The sequence below is a fragment of the Typha latifolia genome, chromosome 1 (assembly GCF_019914945.1).
Source record: "Typha latifolia isolate L0001 chromosome 1, TyphaL0001v2, whole genome shotgun sequence".
NCBI classification, from domain to species: domain Eukaryota; kingdom Viridiplantae; phylum Streptophyta; class Magnoliopsida; order Poales; family Typhaceae; genus Typha; species Typha latifolia.
The window spans coordinates 11,833,918-11,851,528 of NC_133086.1; the positions used below are offsets into that span (position 1 = coordinate 11,833,918).

Genomic DNA, 17,611 nt, shown 5'->3' on the forward strand with positions numbered 1-17,611 from the left:
CATTCTTTCCGGAACACTGGAACACTGATGCCACCATAAGTAGAAAGTTTGGCCGCTAAGATCTAGATTGGTGACCTACAAGATATAGTTGTCCAAAAGAATGTTTCAAGCACTATGATTAATGTTTCTCCCATCCGAAATTACGTAGACAAACTTTTCTTCGATAATAACTACTTATAAAAGAAAGGGTAATGACGTTCACACCTAACTCCAAAGAAACAACATTCTTCTTCCTCAGAGGAGTTATATGTGTACATCAAAATCTTGCCTAACAAGTAATAATCCGTAGTAATTAATCAAAATAGTTGTCTTTTTAAGAAGCCTAATGCACTATAAGAGGCACAGAGAATCTGTCAAATATAATTTCTTATTATAGCTAAGTCGACAAACAGAACCACGATATCAATTAATCAAGCCATTGTCAAAGTTTTAATGTAATTATAAAAAATGACAAGGATCTGGTAGTTTGCCAATATATGCAAGCTACCACCAGTGTTCTAAAAGATTGGAAAGATGTGGCTGATTGGAACGGAGTTTTGGGGCTGTGGCAGCCACCTTAACAGGTGGCAGCCCACCATGGCAGACTAAATGGCAACTCATTTTACTGTTTTCAGCACAATCAATAATAACTAAATTATTCCCCCCCTTTCTCAATTTGTATTCTCTTGAATCGAAGTAAAAAACAACTGTATCTATTAAATTCAATTCAATCTGTACTTGAAAGATTTTTATATGAATTTCTTATCTTGTGATAATAAAATTCTTTGAAATTTTTTATTGGAATATAAGCTTATCTCAATAATGATAACACATTTTAAAAAACCGTAGGCAGTTGACGAGCAGACAAGGGATTATGCAGCGCCTAAGTGCTAGGCAGGTGCCTAGGTGAGGATCCATAATTCAAGACAGTTAAAAAATAAATAAATAAAAAATAATAATAGTTAGAGAAGTTAAAATTAATACATACAATCTAAACAACATACTAATCCATTCTTTTTAAGAACTAGTAAGCTATTAGAATCCACTAAATCATCAACATGTACAATAATTTTGAATTTCAGAGTCAATATACATATTATAATGTGATACGAGATGCTAAGGTAGTCACGTAGGTGGGATCTAAGCGAGGCTAGTTATCTCCTATCTAAGACAGGAGCCTAGGCGTTTAAGTGGGAGTTTTTTAAAATAATGATGATAACTAGTTGGAAATTCTTACACTCGAGGCTGTAGATGATTACAAAACTTTCCTACAGATGAAACTTCTTTTTTATTCTTTTTCCTTTTTCTTTTGACTAGGATACAAAAGATGAAAACTAGAATATCCATAGTTATATTTTCCAAATTGTAGAAACATCATCCAAATGCTATTTGCAAATGTTTCCATATTTTAGTATTTTACACAATATTTTGATTGTTGATTATATCTATCACGTGTTGAATGCTGAAAATTTGTCAAACTCTATCATTTCTGCTTGATTATATATTGGCTAGATAGATTAGGAAATATATATTTGTAAAGTTTTTATGCATACATTTTTGTAGCAAGGTGCACTTTTGATGTATAATACATACACTCATGCAAGCACTGTGCACTTTTAATTTGTATTCTACATTAAATTTTTCTATAAACACTGTGCAAATTCAAGCTTCAGGCACGTTCTTGGAAACTGATACATTTTGACTGAGGCAGACCAATTTCAGTTGGTTTCTGAGACATGTTAGCACATAAGGATTTGTTCTCTATGAGCGCCTAAAAGAAATGTGCCACAGATTTCAAATCAAGGGGTTTTTCTTTAAATTCACTTAGAAGATTTGGTTATCCTACCAGCATCACCTGGTCAATTTGCTATCGCAATAGTTCAAACTTCAAATAATATTGGTGAGCTTCTTCCGGCTCATAGTTGTAAACAAAATCATCATCATCATCCTCACAAATATCCAAGAAGTTTCTTAAAAAGAACCAAGGAACTTTCACAACCTGTTGTCAACCCGATGTTAAACTTCTTAAAGAATTGGTCTTGTTTTAGGCTTGAAAATCAAGCCAGAGAGTGATTTGTCAAGAAACTATAAAGCCAATTGGTAGGTAAAATACCAACCTATTTGTCACAGTTAGGCTCATGCAAGTAATGCAACTAAGGAGCAGCTCTCCAAAAGTTCTCTTAAAATTAGAAAGAGTCGCGATGCAAGAGAAAAATGATAAAATCTTGAATTCTTAATAACTTGAACTTTTTATAAACTCAACATACTGGCTTCTCATCACTCCCTCTCCATCATATGAGGTGTGTAATATGATCTAACTCGACTACATCTTTTATTTAGAATTTTTGGCATTGCAGCTAATACATGCTGGTTACCTTTATGACAATAACAAACTTAACAAAAATAAAAAACATACAAGTAAATTTCCCTACAAACAGGCTAATATAGCACAAGTTATCACTTCTATGATACTTTTAGGAATGCCGATAAAATATACCTTAGACAAAGGCAAAGAATAGTTGGAAAGTGCATGGGTGACTTCATCCTTGTAAAGATGTATCCCACTTGGTGGTGGTGTCTTAAACCCTATAGTACTTATGAATGGAGACTGCCAAGGAGGCAATGATTGCATGTATGATTTAGCCAGATCAACAGGTGACCCTACTTTGCCTTCGATACCCTGCAAAAGAACATTAAAAGCATGAACTTTTAATGTTGAAATAATATTAACCAGAAGTATTCTTCAATTTTCCTCCGTTAAAAGTGAAACAAGCTTCTGTAGTAACAGTCTGGGTAAGGAATAAACAAATATCCGTATGTATATATATATATATGTATGTATTATATATATATATAAAGGACTTTAATAAGAGAGCTATCAATAAGTTAAAATCTGGAGTTGTAGCATTGTACAAATGTAGTATTGTACAAATGAAGTCACTTTAAATTTTAATGGGCTATTAGTTAAAATTCATTACAAATAAAAAGATTCACTTTAACTGATTTTCCTTGGCATGCTTTCTTAATTGAACATCACTCTGAAGAATGGTACGTGTGGTTTTATATAATACAAATGCAAATCATTCTTCGCTCACTACCATCAGTAGACATTCAAAATATATCCTTTTTCTTAGTATATATCCCAATGTATTCTTCTTGTTGCAAATATGTGGTGTTAGGGCTTCGATTCAGATATTATGGAACACAAGGGAATAGGCTAAACGGCTACGGATTGCTCACCCATATATATTAGAAATCAGCAACAATGATTATCTATCCGAGTTGCTAATCTGAACAAAACTCAACACGGATCTTTTGAAGGTAATAGAGATCAATCCAGCCGTTGGAACGATATGAGATTCAGATATGTTGTTTCTCTAGAAGTTAGAATCCAACGCAACCGGAATCTCGTCAATCGGGCGAGTAGATCAAAAGATATTGTTTGGTTTATTTGTACTTATGTAATTATGAAATTGTATTTCAAAACATAATTTATATCCATATAATGTGGCTAGATTTTTACGTATGAACATATGCACAAGGTATGAGATATTTGATGAAAAATATTGAAGTGAAAGATTAATTTTAAAATCATTATTGAAGTGCTTAAACGGTGTCATAACAATTAAAAAAGTATGAAATTTTACCTAAAAGCACAGAAAACAGGCACTCTGCATTCAACTATTTAGTCTGCCATTTGAACAGCGCATTCAAACGCACTCCGGGCCCGTTCGAATGCACCCTGCAACCATTCACACCGCGTTCGCACATACAAAGAGCTTGTTTTAGTCGTTCAGATACACCCTGTGGGCGTTCACACATACGAAGGTGGCACTCACATATATAGAGGTTCATATTTGGCTGTTCACAGTGCGTTCACACTTCAAGTCACCGTGTTCGAACACACTCGGGCCTCATTCGAACGCACCCACATAATTTACAATTTCTAAAGTTATGTGAGACCTAATTTAACTTAAATTTGACTTTCTCTCTAAGAGGTATTTATCTTATCTTTAAGAGAATCTTTAAAGAGATTTATTTTATTTCTAAGGGATATTTATTTTATTTCTAAGAAATATTTAATTTATCTCTAAGAGATATTTATCTTATCTCTAAAAAGTATATAATGGGTTTTAATTTAACCCTAAGAGAAGGACCGTCAAATATTAAATTGGAGATCATCTTTTAACAAAGCCCCGTCGTTCATAATATAAAGATCATCTTTTGGAGGCCACTAGAGATCAATTCTCAACTTTACACAAAACATGATGAATCGTTCTCAGTTTTACGCATTTGTATCAGATCTGAAAGAACTACGTCTCGAGGATCACTAAGACGGAAGGATCAACCTCGAGGGTCACTAAGGTTTGGAAACCTATCACGAGAAACAGTGTATCGTGGGGTCTAGCAAGCAAGGTTATGTAATTAAAAAATCCGAACCGATTCAGGCGACTGATACAGCAGATCCGGCCAATAAGTATCGTTTTTTTAGAAGGTCGATCCCGATCCTGATCTTAATTTTTAGAACCTTGATTGCCACCATCTAGAAATAATTCATCAATATTGTTTATACTACTAAATGTGATGTGTCCCTGGTTAGGAGAGGTTATAATGGTGGAAGTATGGTGGAGATTACAATTTAGTGCAGAGGTGTTGGTAGTGGAATCGACGGAGAAGAATGGCACAGTTTGGTGATGAGCTAGGTGCGACAATAGTGTTGTTATGGGACAGCTAGGGGTAGGATGTGGTTAGGGGTTGGATCTAAGGTTTAAGATGGTAAGGGGTGGTCGAGAGGTGGAGTGGTGGTGGCTAGTGGCATGGTGAAGTAGGGCAGCAATGGTGTGATGCGGTGAAGGGAGGAGTTGGTTGTCGGTGATGGTGATGAGGTGGATGGTGATGGTGACGGTGGTAAGGGTAGATATGATACTTAGAGGGAAAGATGGGGAAGAAGCTTATCAGCCCTAAGGATCTAGGGGATCGACGGAAGAAAGGAGGAGAAGCTTCAACCACTTGGTGAAGGGCTTCGGTGTCTTGAGGAAAACATGAGGGGTAAGGAGGACGAAATTGAGAGGGTAGGTGATTAGGTTTTAGAGATAACAATTATGATTAGATAAACATTAAGGAATTGGTCTCCACATATATATATATATAAAGGCTAATCTAGCCACTTGACTAGAGCAAGTAATACTCGGACTCATAATATATCTAATGATTGGACTAAACCACTTAATCAACTCAACTAGACTTATTAATCAATTTAACAACTAGAATCCATAATTAGTAGGTACCCAAGTCTAGGACTCACTAAAATAAAATAGCAGGTAAAATGGAAAATGACTAAGCTAAGATAAATGGCTTGAAACAGCAAACACAATGTTCCCCGGTGAGGTGACTCAACAAGAACAAAATTATATCATTCCACCATGCTTCTACTCACTATGTTTTCAAAGTGAGTAATCATGGAAGCAATCCTCGAGGGGAGCTGCCATTGGCCGTGACATCTCCCACGTGTCCGCAATCGTCTAGGGTGGCTTAAGTAGCCCTACCATCGAATGCAAGGCAACGCCGATTTGGTATCAAATCCTATTTTCCGCTGGTCCCTCATCTTTGTCTACATCCACCTCTTCTAACAAAATGATTGTTGTTGGAATCTTTGTGTATTTATGCCCTATATGTATCACTCATTGCAATAGAAGCATAACCCTTTGGAATGCCGCTCCTCCACTTAAGCAGGGCTAAGTCTCATATTGTTGCTGCTTCTGAGAGCATTAGGGGCTTGAAATCACCTTATTTCAATAGGGCCATCAATGGCCATGGGTGGCCGAGGTTTAGACCTCGTGTCTGCTAGGTCCAGTAGGTCTTTGTCATCATCCGCAGCTCCAAGATCGTCTCTTCAACATTTGTGCGGTAGAAAAGGCCTCTAGAAGTGTCAACGTTTGAATGGCCTTGACTTCGTCTTGAAAGTCACACCGAAGCCTGCTGATGAAGATATTATTCAAGGCTGGGTTGCTAGTGCTCTCAAATTCTTCTTGATAAACTCACACTATGATTTTTTTAAGCCAACTTGGTAAGGACGGCTCGAAAGTCTACTTAATCGGATGGTCCAAACCGAATGCACAATGATTCCGCAAACTTGCCCCATGACTAAAATGGATGGGCTCGCTGCATTGCTTGGAACCATCATATTGCCATCTCCTCTAGATAGAAGGAAGCCAACAAGGCCCTCTGGCCCTCAGGTGTGTGCTGATATTGGAAGAACTATTCGATACGGTAGAACTGGTCAAGTAGATCTTCCCTGCTGAATGCCGAAAAATTCAACTGCACAGTTTCCCCTTGGATCCTTGTTCTCTACTCTTCCACTAGAGGGTATGCACTAAGTCCTCTATAGTCATCACTAGCCTCCTCGAAGCCAGAAATAAGTGGTGCTTGATATCGGGTGGGCACTGGCGACGCACTGGTCCTGCTTGGTGCTAGTGTGGGCAAGACCAGGCATCGCGAATGTGGGTCCATGAGCTCCTCCAAGTCTTCTTTGAACAACATAGGTGGTGGAGGTGGAGGAGCCATTGCTCGGACCGGGGCAACATAGTTGCGCCTTAGTTTTGGCCTAATCTGACAATAGATCTAAGGCCGACGCTCATGGTCAGTGGTGATCTTCCCCTTGGATCTTCTCTCCTTAGGTCTGCTCGGACATAGTGAAGGATAGCCATGTCTTCGGATAGGGTCGTTGAGGCATTGGATCCTCATATTCTTCCCACTCTTCAAAATCATATACTAACGGCTTGGTGGAGAACGATGATGTTCAGCGCTTGATTCGGGACACCTTACTACTGGGGTGGGCACCAATTCATCCATTGGCGGTGGTGTACTCCTTAGTAGTTCTCCATCACACGGTGGTGGTGGAGGGGTTCGGTTGCGAGGGGGCTCCATTACCAAGGGGTTCTACTGTGAGCCAATAAAAATTTGAGTGAAGCCTCCACGGAGGCTTGCATGGCTCGCTGCGATTCCATCAAAATGACTATCATCTGGACCAAATCTGAATGTCCTGGCAAAGTCAAAGGTGATGCAACCATCTTGTGAGTTGGGGATTGGATTCGCCTCAAAAGTCGTCACTTCCACCTTTGTGGAGGTGCCTTCGTGTGGACGCAAAGCTATAGATCGGATGTGGTACGCATGGTAGTCCAAGGAACGGTGGCTCTGATACGACTTGTTATGTCCCTAGTTATGAGGGTTATGATGGTAGAAGGATGGTGGAGATTAAGGTTTAGAGCAATGGTGTTGGTAGTGGAATTGTTGAAGAAGAACGATGCAATTGGTTGATGATCTTAGTACAACAATGGTGACAACGGTGCTGTTGTGGGACAACCAGGGATAGGATGTGGTTAGGGGTTGGATCTGAGATTTACGATGGTAAAGGGTGGTCGAGAGGTGGAGTGGTGGTGGCTATTGGCGCAATGAAGGTGTGATATGGTGAAGGGAGGAGATGGTGATCGGTGGTGGTGATGGCATCGATAGTGGTGATGGGGTGGATAGTGATGTAATGGTAGTAAGGGTAGATATGATACTTAGTGGGAAGACTCAAACTAGGACTTTGATTACATCAAGCCACTTGACTAGACCAAGTAATACTCAGACTCATAATACATCTTATGATTGGACTAGACCACTCAATCAAGTCAACTAAACTTATTAATCGATTTAACTACTTGAGTCCATAATTAGCAGGTACCCAAGTCTAGGGCTCACTAAAATAGCAGATGAAATAGAAAATGACCAAGCTAAGATAAATGGCTCGATCTAGCCAATCCAATGTCTTCCCCGTGAAATGACCCAATCAGATTCGAATCACGTCAGAATGGTGCTCTGTATGATCCTCATAATTGAATTTGATAATATGATACTCTTGTACAAATGATAAACTGTTCAAAAATGTTTAATAATGAATGCTGCTATATGCTTACAATTTCTTAGGGAAGGTTCGAATAAGGAATTACAAATATGTTCTCAATATTCCTGGTCAGATGAGATTAAAATCCTAATGTGAAACTTAATGATAAACAAACAAATAAAGTCATAGAGGAATTAAACTACTTTCACAATTTCATCTAAGTAGCTAGAAGTGACAAAATGATATAAAATAAACTTGAAAAAGCAAAGTAAAGAAGGTTGAGCGGGGAAGAGACTAACACTGACATATTCAAGCATTTCAGTGTTTAAAGTGCAAGGTCCACATTTGTCGGGTCTTGAGCTTGAGCTTGATTGCAGCTTTTTCTCTTCTAACCATTTCTTGGCCTCCATAACAGCTGTGTTGCAAAGGGAAGGTGCTGTTTGAAGGGGAGAAGGTGAAAGAGCACTAAGTCTACTAGTGGAATATGGGATTGATCCAAGTAGATCAGCGTTCTTGCTCACAGAATGCCAAGCAGCTGAAAAAACACCAGCATCGTCTGTGGTCCTGTTTGATAACTCCTTATGCCTTCCATATTCAACCACTTCCTCAGATGAAAGCTCTACAACTCGTGATTCTATTATCTTCATCAATTTATTACATTCATCCCTGATAACAAATACAGTGATTATAGTCAAATGAAAAGCATGGAAATCCTATAACTCTCAGTAAGGGTAAGGACACGCCAAAAGACAAATGAGAAATTAGATATAAGCAGGACTATTGACTTAGCAATAATGATGAACGAACTGAAGAATTTAGAGCCAGCTAGTCCAACACAATAAATTCAGAGAGCTAAAGTTCATTCTCATCATTTCTTTGTTACAGAATTCTCTTATTGATATAAAAGAAAATAGCTTTTTATATGTATTGCCGCCCTGACAGGCAGAGGGCGTGCTAGCATAGTACCAAACATGACACGACAAGTGCCACGCAGGACTCCTCACCTCGTAGCAGCGATCCACTGCTGCAAAGTGGCTCCTAGAGGCAATTGGCGGCAGAGGACAGCCCGCAGAGGTGTTTCTAGCAACCAGAGGGCAGATGATGGAGGCAAAGGGGATGGACTGATGGAGAAGGTGGTCATGCCATAAAGAGTTCGATGAGAGATGAGGAAAATGATCTGCTCAAGCGGATCACCTCTTAAGTTAGGTTCAAACCCTAAGCAGATCTAACTTAAAGTGAGCAGATGATCCACATACTTTTAAGTAGGACTCTATACTATTAAGTAAGATTCTCTTTGCAGATCTTTTGTATTTCTACAATCCTTTTCATTCCTGTAAGTGAAGAATGGCTAGGGCAACAGTGATTGAAGAGGAGAGAGCTAGGGCAACAATGAGGGCTTGGCAAGGAGATAGGCATGGGGTTGGCAGTCGAGGCTCCCGGACATGATAGGTACTTTATCTTTCCTTCTCTCCATCTCTCTCATGAGTTGATGATGGCGACATAGCAGTCCTTGGTTTTTTACATAAGTTTCATTGAAAACTTTTTGAGCATTTTGCGAGATAAACTTGAGATAAGTTTCTTATTGCAACTTTCTCTCATTTTATGTTTCCAAATCATCCAATTTCATTGTTTTTAGACCAATTTGTCTTTGCTTTATTTTTTAGTAGAGAGTGAAAATTATGCTTTTCATTTAATGTCAAGTTGTCCTTTTCCAAAAGAAAACATTATTTTTTTCAAACAGCACTTTTAAACTCAATAATTAAATATTCTTCTTCTTGATCATCTTTCTCTTACCAACATTCTATCTAAACAAACTTGTCATTATTGTCTTCACAAGCCTATACGAGCTCATAAGCCTACATATCAATTTTTACTTTTTATTTGATGTTACTTAGTATTCAAATATTTACCTAAAGATATATTGAATTATTTATAACAGTGGATTATGATATTTAAAAATGCACATCTGTTCGATGTTTTGGTATTATTTTTATCATATGAACCCCAATCAATATTTGTTAGATGGATTAGAAAGATTATTCAATCCCCCCCAACTTTATCTCTCATAAATACCTTCAAATTTGACTTTATCAAGGGTTAAATATTCATTACAAGATAATAACTTATAAAAAGAACGTACATTTGTTTAGTGTTTTCGTCATGGTTCCAAGTTTCGGCCAATCCCGCCCGATTCGAACTTTCCTTCTCTCTTCTCTCTCTGTTGCCCCATCTCTCATTTCTCTCTCTAGCCTTTTCCTCTCTCTTTCTCTTCCTCTTTCTCTCTCTTATTTAATCTCTGTACTCTCTTTTCTACTGCAAGAACAGAGTTAGATAGAGAGACCAGAGAGAGTGGAGAGTGAGAGAGAGGAGGAAGAGATTGAGAGGGAGTAACAGAGAGAGAAGGAAAGAGAAGGGAGAAAGAAAAGAAATGAAAAAAAAATGAGAGCAAATAATTGCCTTGCGGCAGTAAGAGATGGTGGAAGAGAGAGAGAGAGAGAAGAGGAGGGAGAGAGAAGAAATGAAAAAAAAATCAGAAAAATAAATTTGCCTTGTATAAGAGAGAAGAAGAGAGAGAAAGAGAAAGGAGAAAGAAGAAAGGAAATATATATATATATATATGTGTTGGCAGTAATAGAGAGAAAAAGCAGAAAAGAGAAGGGAGAAAAGAAGAGATATCTAACTCAGTTTTCATCAAAATTTTGAGTAGGTTAATACATTTTTTGTTTTTAGACTTCATATGTAAGTAATCATTACTTTCTAATCATTTTAAAAAAAAAATTAACTGTTTTTGTATTTTTAAATAATATTTAGAATTTTACGTAATTAAAAAATAGTATGATCCGATACAAGCTGCCGATCCCGATACCAAGTTTTAGAACCTTGGATTTTGTCATATTGCTCTCGAAAATAACAACATAAAAAAATAGAAAAATACTGCAATCTGTAAAAAAAAAAAATATAATCCGCTTTGGTTCACTGTTGTGGTCATATCTTTCTCATATGAACTCATATCAATATTATTTTAGACACGATGGAAAGATTATCTAATCCCTTGCAACTTCATCACTTACAAGTATATTCAAATTCGATCTTTGTGACTAAAAATGTGTTGAAATATGTCAGCTCGAAAATATAACATAATCCACTGATAATTAATGTAATCTTATTAAATAACATAATCCACTCTTGTTCACTGTTTTATTTACATCTTTTGCATGTTACTTCAATTGGTATTATGTTGGATCCTCTGGAAAGATTATCTAATCCTCTAAAATATAATCTGTCACAAATATCTTTAAATTCAACCTTTTCAGTAGCTAAAAGTTCTAAGAAGATGATAGCTTAAAAAATAACATAATCCGTTGATACATGACATAATTTGTTATTGTTCACTGTTTTGGTCATATCTTTCTCATATTAACTCCAATGGGTACTATTTTAAATGCATTAAAAAGGTTATTCAATCCTCTACAACTTCATCTTTTAAAAATATCCTTAAATTCAACCGTTTCAATGGCTAAAAGCTCATTGGAAGATAACAGCTTAAAAAAATAACATAATCCGTTGAAAAATAATATAATCCATTAATAAATGATGTAATCCACTTTTACTCACTGTTTTAATTATATTTTTCTCAAACGAACTCTAATCAATATTATTTTAGATGCGTTGGAAACTTATTCAATCCACTAAAACTTTATCTCTCAATTCGACCTTATTGAGGGCAAAATATTCGTTGGAAGATGATACCTGCTTAAAAAATAATGTAATCCATTGATAATTAATGTAATCTATTATTAAACACATAATTCGCTTTTGTTCACTGTTTGCGTCATATTTTTCTCATATGAAATCCAATCAATATTATTTTGGATCAATTCAAAAGCTTATACAATCGTCTATAACTTCATCTCTCATGAGTAATCTTCAAATTCAATATTTTTATGGCTAATATTTTGTCAGAAGATAGCAGCTTAGAAAATAATGTAATATGTTGAAAAATAACGTCATATAATATGTTGATAATTGACGTAATCCGTTATTAAATAATATAATTCACTTTTGTTCACTGTTTTGTTCATCTTTCTGATATGAACACTGATCAATATTATATTGGATGTGTTGGAAGACTTATTCAATCATTTACAACTTTATCTCTCCGAGGATTTTGAAACACGGAACATTTTCAGCAGCTAAAAATATATGTTTTTTATAAGTTATCAACTTCCAATAAAACTCCTTTATTAGTTTTGAGGGGTGTCAACACAACCTTTCTTAGAATGCATCCATCCATTGAAGCTAACAAATAATCTTGGCATAGGATAACTTCCCTTCTACAAAAATGTACTTGGCAAAAGTTGACTCGACCCGATAACATGACTTTTAAACGCGTTTGGGTTTAGTCTAATAGGGTTTGAATCATAAAAGGATCAATCAGCCTATTTGACCCGTTTATTTATACTGGTTGAGTCGAGTTAACCCGCTAACCCGATTAATTCATCTCATATACCCAACATATGTTAGATAGCTTTGCCCTAACCCTATCTCTTCATTTTTCTCCTCTTCCTTTTGTAATTGCAGTAAAAATAGATAGCGCCTCATTTTTAGTGAGATGCTAGCTCTCGCTAGCAAAAATACATGGGAATTCAATATATGTCAGAAGTCTCTCGTACAAAGCCACATTTGAACATGCCATTTTATCTAATATTTCCATGATCAAATCTTTCTCATCGAAGAGCACCTCTACAATGCTGAAAGTCGATTAGAGCAATAATAGGTTTGATTTTTTTTATTATTCTTTTGTTCAATCTTTATTTATTTCTTCTCTATTAGGTTTTTCTATCTTTTTTCTAATTTGAGGTTGTTTGAGGTTTTTTTTCTTTTGATGTAGGTGGTAGACGAAAAAGGGCATAAATGCCCAAGGATTGAGGAGGTGCATTGAGAAGGAGACGCTCATCTCAGGGTAAAAATGATTTGGTGGCTTAATGCACTAAATTAGAGAGGGGGTGGGGTCCGTATGAACGAGATCTTGAGAAGGTCATGGAATCTTATGATGATTTAAGAAAAGAAAATGACAAACTATGAAAGTATGAATGAGGGTGCAAGACAACACTGCTGTAAGATAACAATCCTCCGACTAATTTGTGAAAGTGACATGGTTAGGTGGGGTATTAGTTAGTATGGTGATTCTATGAATTCTTTGGAGAATGATGAGCCTGTGCTTGTTCTTTAATTCTGTGAATTCTTTGGAGAACCCAACTTAATTGGTGCCTAGGACTGCTCCAGATGACCTAGATATCAATCCTCTGATTAATTTGTGAAACTGACATGGTTAGGTGGGGTATTAGTTAGTATGGTGATTCTATGAATTCTTTGGAGAATGATGAGCCTGTGCTTGTTCTTTAATTCTGTGAATTCTTTGGAGAATCCAATTTAATTTGTGCCTAGGACTGCTCCAGATGACCCAATCACCCAATTGCTAGTAGATGTCAAATGGGCATACCACTATATTGGTCTTTCAAAGCTTGTTCGATATCATATATTCACGAATTAGAACTGTATGGTATTCAATATCATATACACACTTAATTACCTCTAAAACTAGTATGAGATTATGATAGACATTTTTAGCAGTGGAATCTACTTTACAACCCTACCGATTAATGACAACTCTTACGTACATGATTTCAACATTGACTTTCTATTAATTGGCAAGTTTAAGCTTCTTTTGTTTTTGTTTATTGTCAATCATTCCTTCATTCAATGCTTTTACATAGAATTGTATTAGCAGAGAAGTTTCAAAAGAGAAATATATATCCAAGAAAAGTCATTCTACAACTTTTCACATATCAATGTATAGCTTGTTATTGTCAAGCTATACATTGTTCTGATCCAGCTTTATTAATCTATACATTGATATGTGAAAGGTTGTCCTGATCTAGTTACAAAATTCTAATCCAGCTACATTGTTTTTCTCTCCAGATAACTGTAACAGGAAAGAAGTTTCGAAGGAGGAATATCTATATATTGTGCAGTTCAGATCCCTTTTATTGGAGAAGCGTACATCACTAGTTTAGTGATGTTCGCAAATTGGAATTCCATTTGGTTTTTCAGTTTTTGTCTTCCATTCAAATTGTCAATATGTATCTGGTGGGGACACCAACTTTCGTCACGTTTATTCTCGTAAGCACAAAAGGGCTGCACCCGTAGCCCTTTGGCTTAACGAGAATTGTGACTAGTCACCTTTTAGGACTATTTTCGTCTTTTGTCTTTTACTTTATTTTGCCTATATTGTTAGGACCAAAAAAAAAAAAAAAAAAATTTGGGTTGAGAGAGGAGGGTGCACGTGCAGCCCCTCCCCTCTCCCTCTCCAGTGCGCAGCGGGAAAGAAGGGATTTCATCTAATCCGGATCGGATTAGAGGATTAGATTTGATCCTCATCTAAACTATAAATTAAACCCTAATCTCTTTTTCTCTCTCTCTCTGTTTAATACTGATAACCCCCCAGCCCTCTTCTCTCTCTCCTTCCTCCCTTCTGTCGCTTCTCCCTCACCGTCAGAGTCGTCGCCGTGGAATCGGCCAGCCGGAGCGTCACCGGAGGAAATTGGACCCACCACACTCCTCCCCGGTGAGCTCTCTCTCATCCCTCTAGTTTAATTTAAAATTAAATAAGTAAATCCAAAATACCTAATTTTTTTTTTACGGGGGGGGGGTTCGGCCGGCCGGCAGCTTCGAGTCGCAGTCGCTACCTCTGGAAGCGCCTTGCCGTTGGCCTCGTGCCGTGGGCAGTCACCGTTGGAGCCCTCGTGGCTCCGGTCGCCGTCAGTCATGGGATCGACCGCCGTTCGCGGGTTCTCCTCCACCTCGCGAGGACGGCGGCACCGTATGGGTGTTGAGACGCCGGGGGTGCGGCCGGCGAACCTTCGTCGTGGCAGTCGCCGGCGCCTTCCTCCTTCTCTTCTTCCTTCTCTCTCTTTTCCTTTCTTTTTCTCTCTCTCTTCGGTTTGGGGAAGACAGACTCGGGTTGCCCGAGTCTGATCTTCTCCCTTTTAGTGTTGGATTCGGGTCGGGTTGGATCCGAATCCAAGGAACCCGACCCGGTTCCATTATCTATTTGGATTGGGCCTTGGCCCAATCCATTTAAGAATTTATTTGGGTGGGCTGCGGGCCAACTGCAGCCCAGCCCAATTGTTTTGGGCTCATTTTAGCCCAATTTAATTATTCTTAGGTTAAATTGTATAAACATTTTTAATAATTATTTTAATTAAAAATGTTATTGTTGTTTATTATTTAAGGTGGTGATTTTTAGTTCGTGGGCTAGAGATTTGAGATTTTGGTTGTCTTGCCTAGACTCAGGTGAGTGGGTTCACTCACATATTTATTTTATTGTATTTCGTATTTTTGTCGGACCATGTAAATTTTCTGTGTGCAAATTATTTATTTCACCCTTATATGTAAAAATTAAATTGTTACAATTTCTGTGTGCAAATCTATTTATTTCATCTGTACGTGCGAAAATTTAATTGTTTTATTTCCTGTGTACATTTAATTATTATATTCAGTGCATCACCATACTTCGTGCAAATATTGAAAAATTGTGAAAAGAAAAATAAGACTAGTATTGATACAACTTAGAGAACAGTCCTGGTATAAATCGTTTGCGATTTTTCCGTGGTGACTCAAGTCTATCTGGAAGTCCAGGGGAAAGTCCTAAATTTGATCACTGCGGTGACTTTCTTAGGTGACTCTGGCGGGGTTAGGGAATAGTCCTAAGAAGTATGAGAAAATTTCCTAGGTGACTCTAACTTCTCTCAACGGTTAGAGGAAAAGACAGAGTGTGTTGATCACAGGGTGATACCCTCTGATGACCCTAACCGGATCAGCTATGAAGAAAAGTCCCGAGCGTCATCTCGAGGTTACAATTTATTTGGACCCATTGAGACATATGACAATATAAATATCAAAAAGATGTTAATATGTTGAAAACGTGCAAAGTTACAAGTTGTGACATTTCTCTATTGTTATCATTGTTACTATGTAGAGAGCATGCCTATTGCATATTATGATGGATATTGTTGCTTTTAGTTTAATTTATTCAGCATTAATATGTTTTAAAATTTATTTGGTTTGAGTGGATTCCACTCACTGAGCTATAGTTGTTGGCTCACAAGTTCTATTATTTTTTTTTTGTATTTGTTTATTTATTTCAGGTAATAGACAGCGGGGCGACTGAGCGTGATGTACCCGGATTCCACCTCCACTTAGGATTCACCTATTTACCCTTCCGCTCTTTTAGATTTTGTGCTTTAGATTAGAATATTTTATTTTATTTTAATTTTATTTTAGAGACTCAAAAACATTAACATTGTTTTTATTTTAATTGCATTTAGTAATAAAATTTTAATAAAGCACATTCTCATTTTATTTATTTATCTTGTCATCTATACGTAGAGAGTATTGGTAAGGCTTCGTGCATCTCAAGCATATTGAGATGCATGGCCGGTCATGATTCCTATTTTGGGTCGTGACATATATAAAGGTTTGTAATAATCTTTTATGGGTTAATAAATATTTTGAGAGCTTTTGCCTATTGTGTGTTTGTTGGTGGATGCCAACATCGATGGATTCCGACATCCTGATTGGTGAATTCCACGGGTTTGATTATTTCTCCCTACTTTTTTTCAACTCTACAATCAAGACGTTATCCTGCATCAGCTTTGATGTGTCACAAGTGGCCAAATTGTACTTTGCCCATATCGTCAAGTTATATGGTCTTCCAAAAACCATTGTTTCTAACCGGGATGTTCGCTTTATGAGCTATTTTTAGAAAACCTTATGGCATATGGTTGACACAAAATTAAAATTTTCTACTGCCTATCATCCTCAAACTGATGGTCAGCTTTGATGCGTCACAAGTGGCCAAATTGTACTTTGCCCATATCGTCAAGTTATATGGTCTTCCAAAAACCATTGTTTCGAACCGGGATGTTCGCTTTATGAGCTATTTTTAGAAAACCTTATGGCACATGGTTGACACAAAATTAAAATTTTTTATTACCTATCATCCTCAAACTGATGGTCAAACCGAGGTCGTTAATCGTAATCTTAGAAATCTTTTGCGCCGTCTCGTAGGTAATCATAACAAAAGCTGGGATGGCATTCTTCCTATAGCTCGATTTGCATATAATAACTCCATTAATAGGTCTATTGGCATGAGCTCATTTGAAGTTGTTCATGGTTTTAAAGCACACAAACCTCTAGATCTGTTGCCTATGTCATCTCATTCTAGAGTCTATGAGTCTGCCGAAGCATTTGCACATCATGTTCATTATTTGCATCAAGAGATCACTAAGCGAATTGAGGCGAGTAATCACCAGTATAAAATACATGCCGACTTGCACAAACGTGCCAAGGAGTTCGATGTTGGAGATCATGTTATGATTCGTCTCAGACCCGAACGATTCCTTTCAGGAGCTATTCGAAAGTTGCATGCCCGTAGTGCAGGACCTTTCCAAGTTCTGAAACGTGTCGGTGCTAATGCTTATGTCATTGATATTCTCCCTGATTATGACATTAGTTGTACTTTTAATATTGAGGATCTAGCAGCCTACCGTCCACCTATGCACATCCCCACCGAACCCTATGCTACATCTACTACCCTTCCAGACATCCCTGTTGTGCCACCTACCACTTCTCATTTCCCATCCACATCACAAGAAAAGATAGACGTTACTTTAGATGATCAAA

General features: G+C 37.3%; 1 protein-coding gene and 1 long non-coding RNA gene across 3 annotated transcripts in view; one reads left to right on the forward strand and one right to left on the reverse strand.

Annotated features, from left to right (window-relative positions):
- Window positions 1–17,611, reverse strand: part of LOC140789183 (uncharacterized) — a 45,462-nt gene that overhangs the window by 17,680 nt on the left and 10,171 nt on the right. The window contains exons 4-5 of one of the 2 annotated variants that reach the window (XM_073138800.1): window positions 8,170–8,530; window positions 2,477–2,659 (exon numbers count right to left, since the gene is read on the reverse strand). In XM_073138800.1, the coding sequence (XP_072994901.1) occupies window positions 2,477–2,659; window positions 8,170–8,530 (544 nt within the window). Of the gene's footprint in view, window positions 1–2,476; window positions 2,660–8,163; window positions 8,531–17,611 lie in introns of both variants that reach the window. The other variant, XM_073138793.1, reaches the window with a different exon arrangement.
- LOC140789201 (uncharacterized) lies at window positions 14,461–15,339 on the forward strand. Its single transcript, XR_012109132.1, has 2 exons — window positions 14,461–14,492; window positions 15,160–15,339. It is a non-coding gene; the product is annotated as an uncharacterized lncRNA (long non-coding RNA).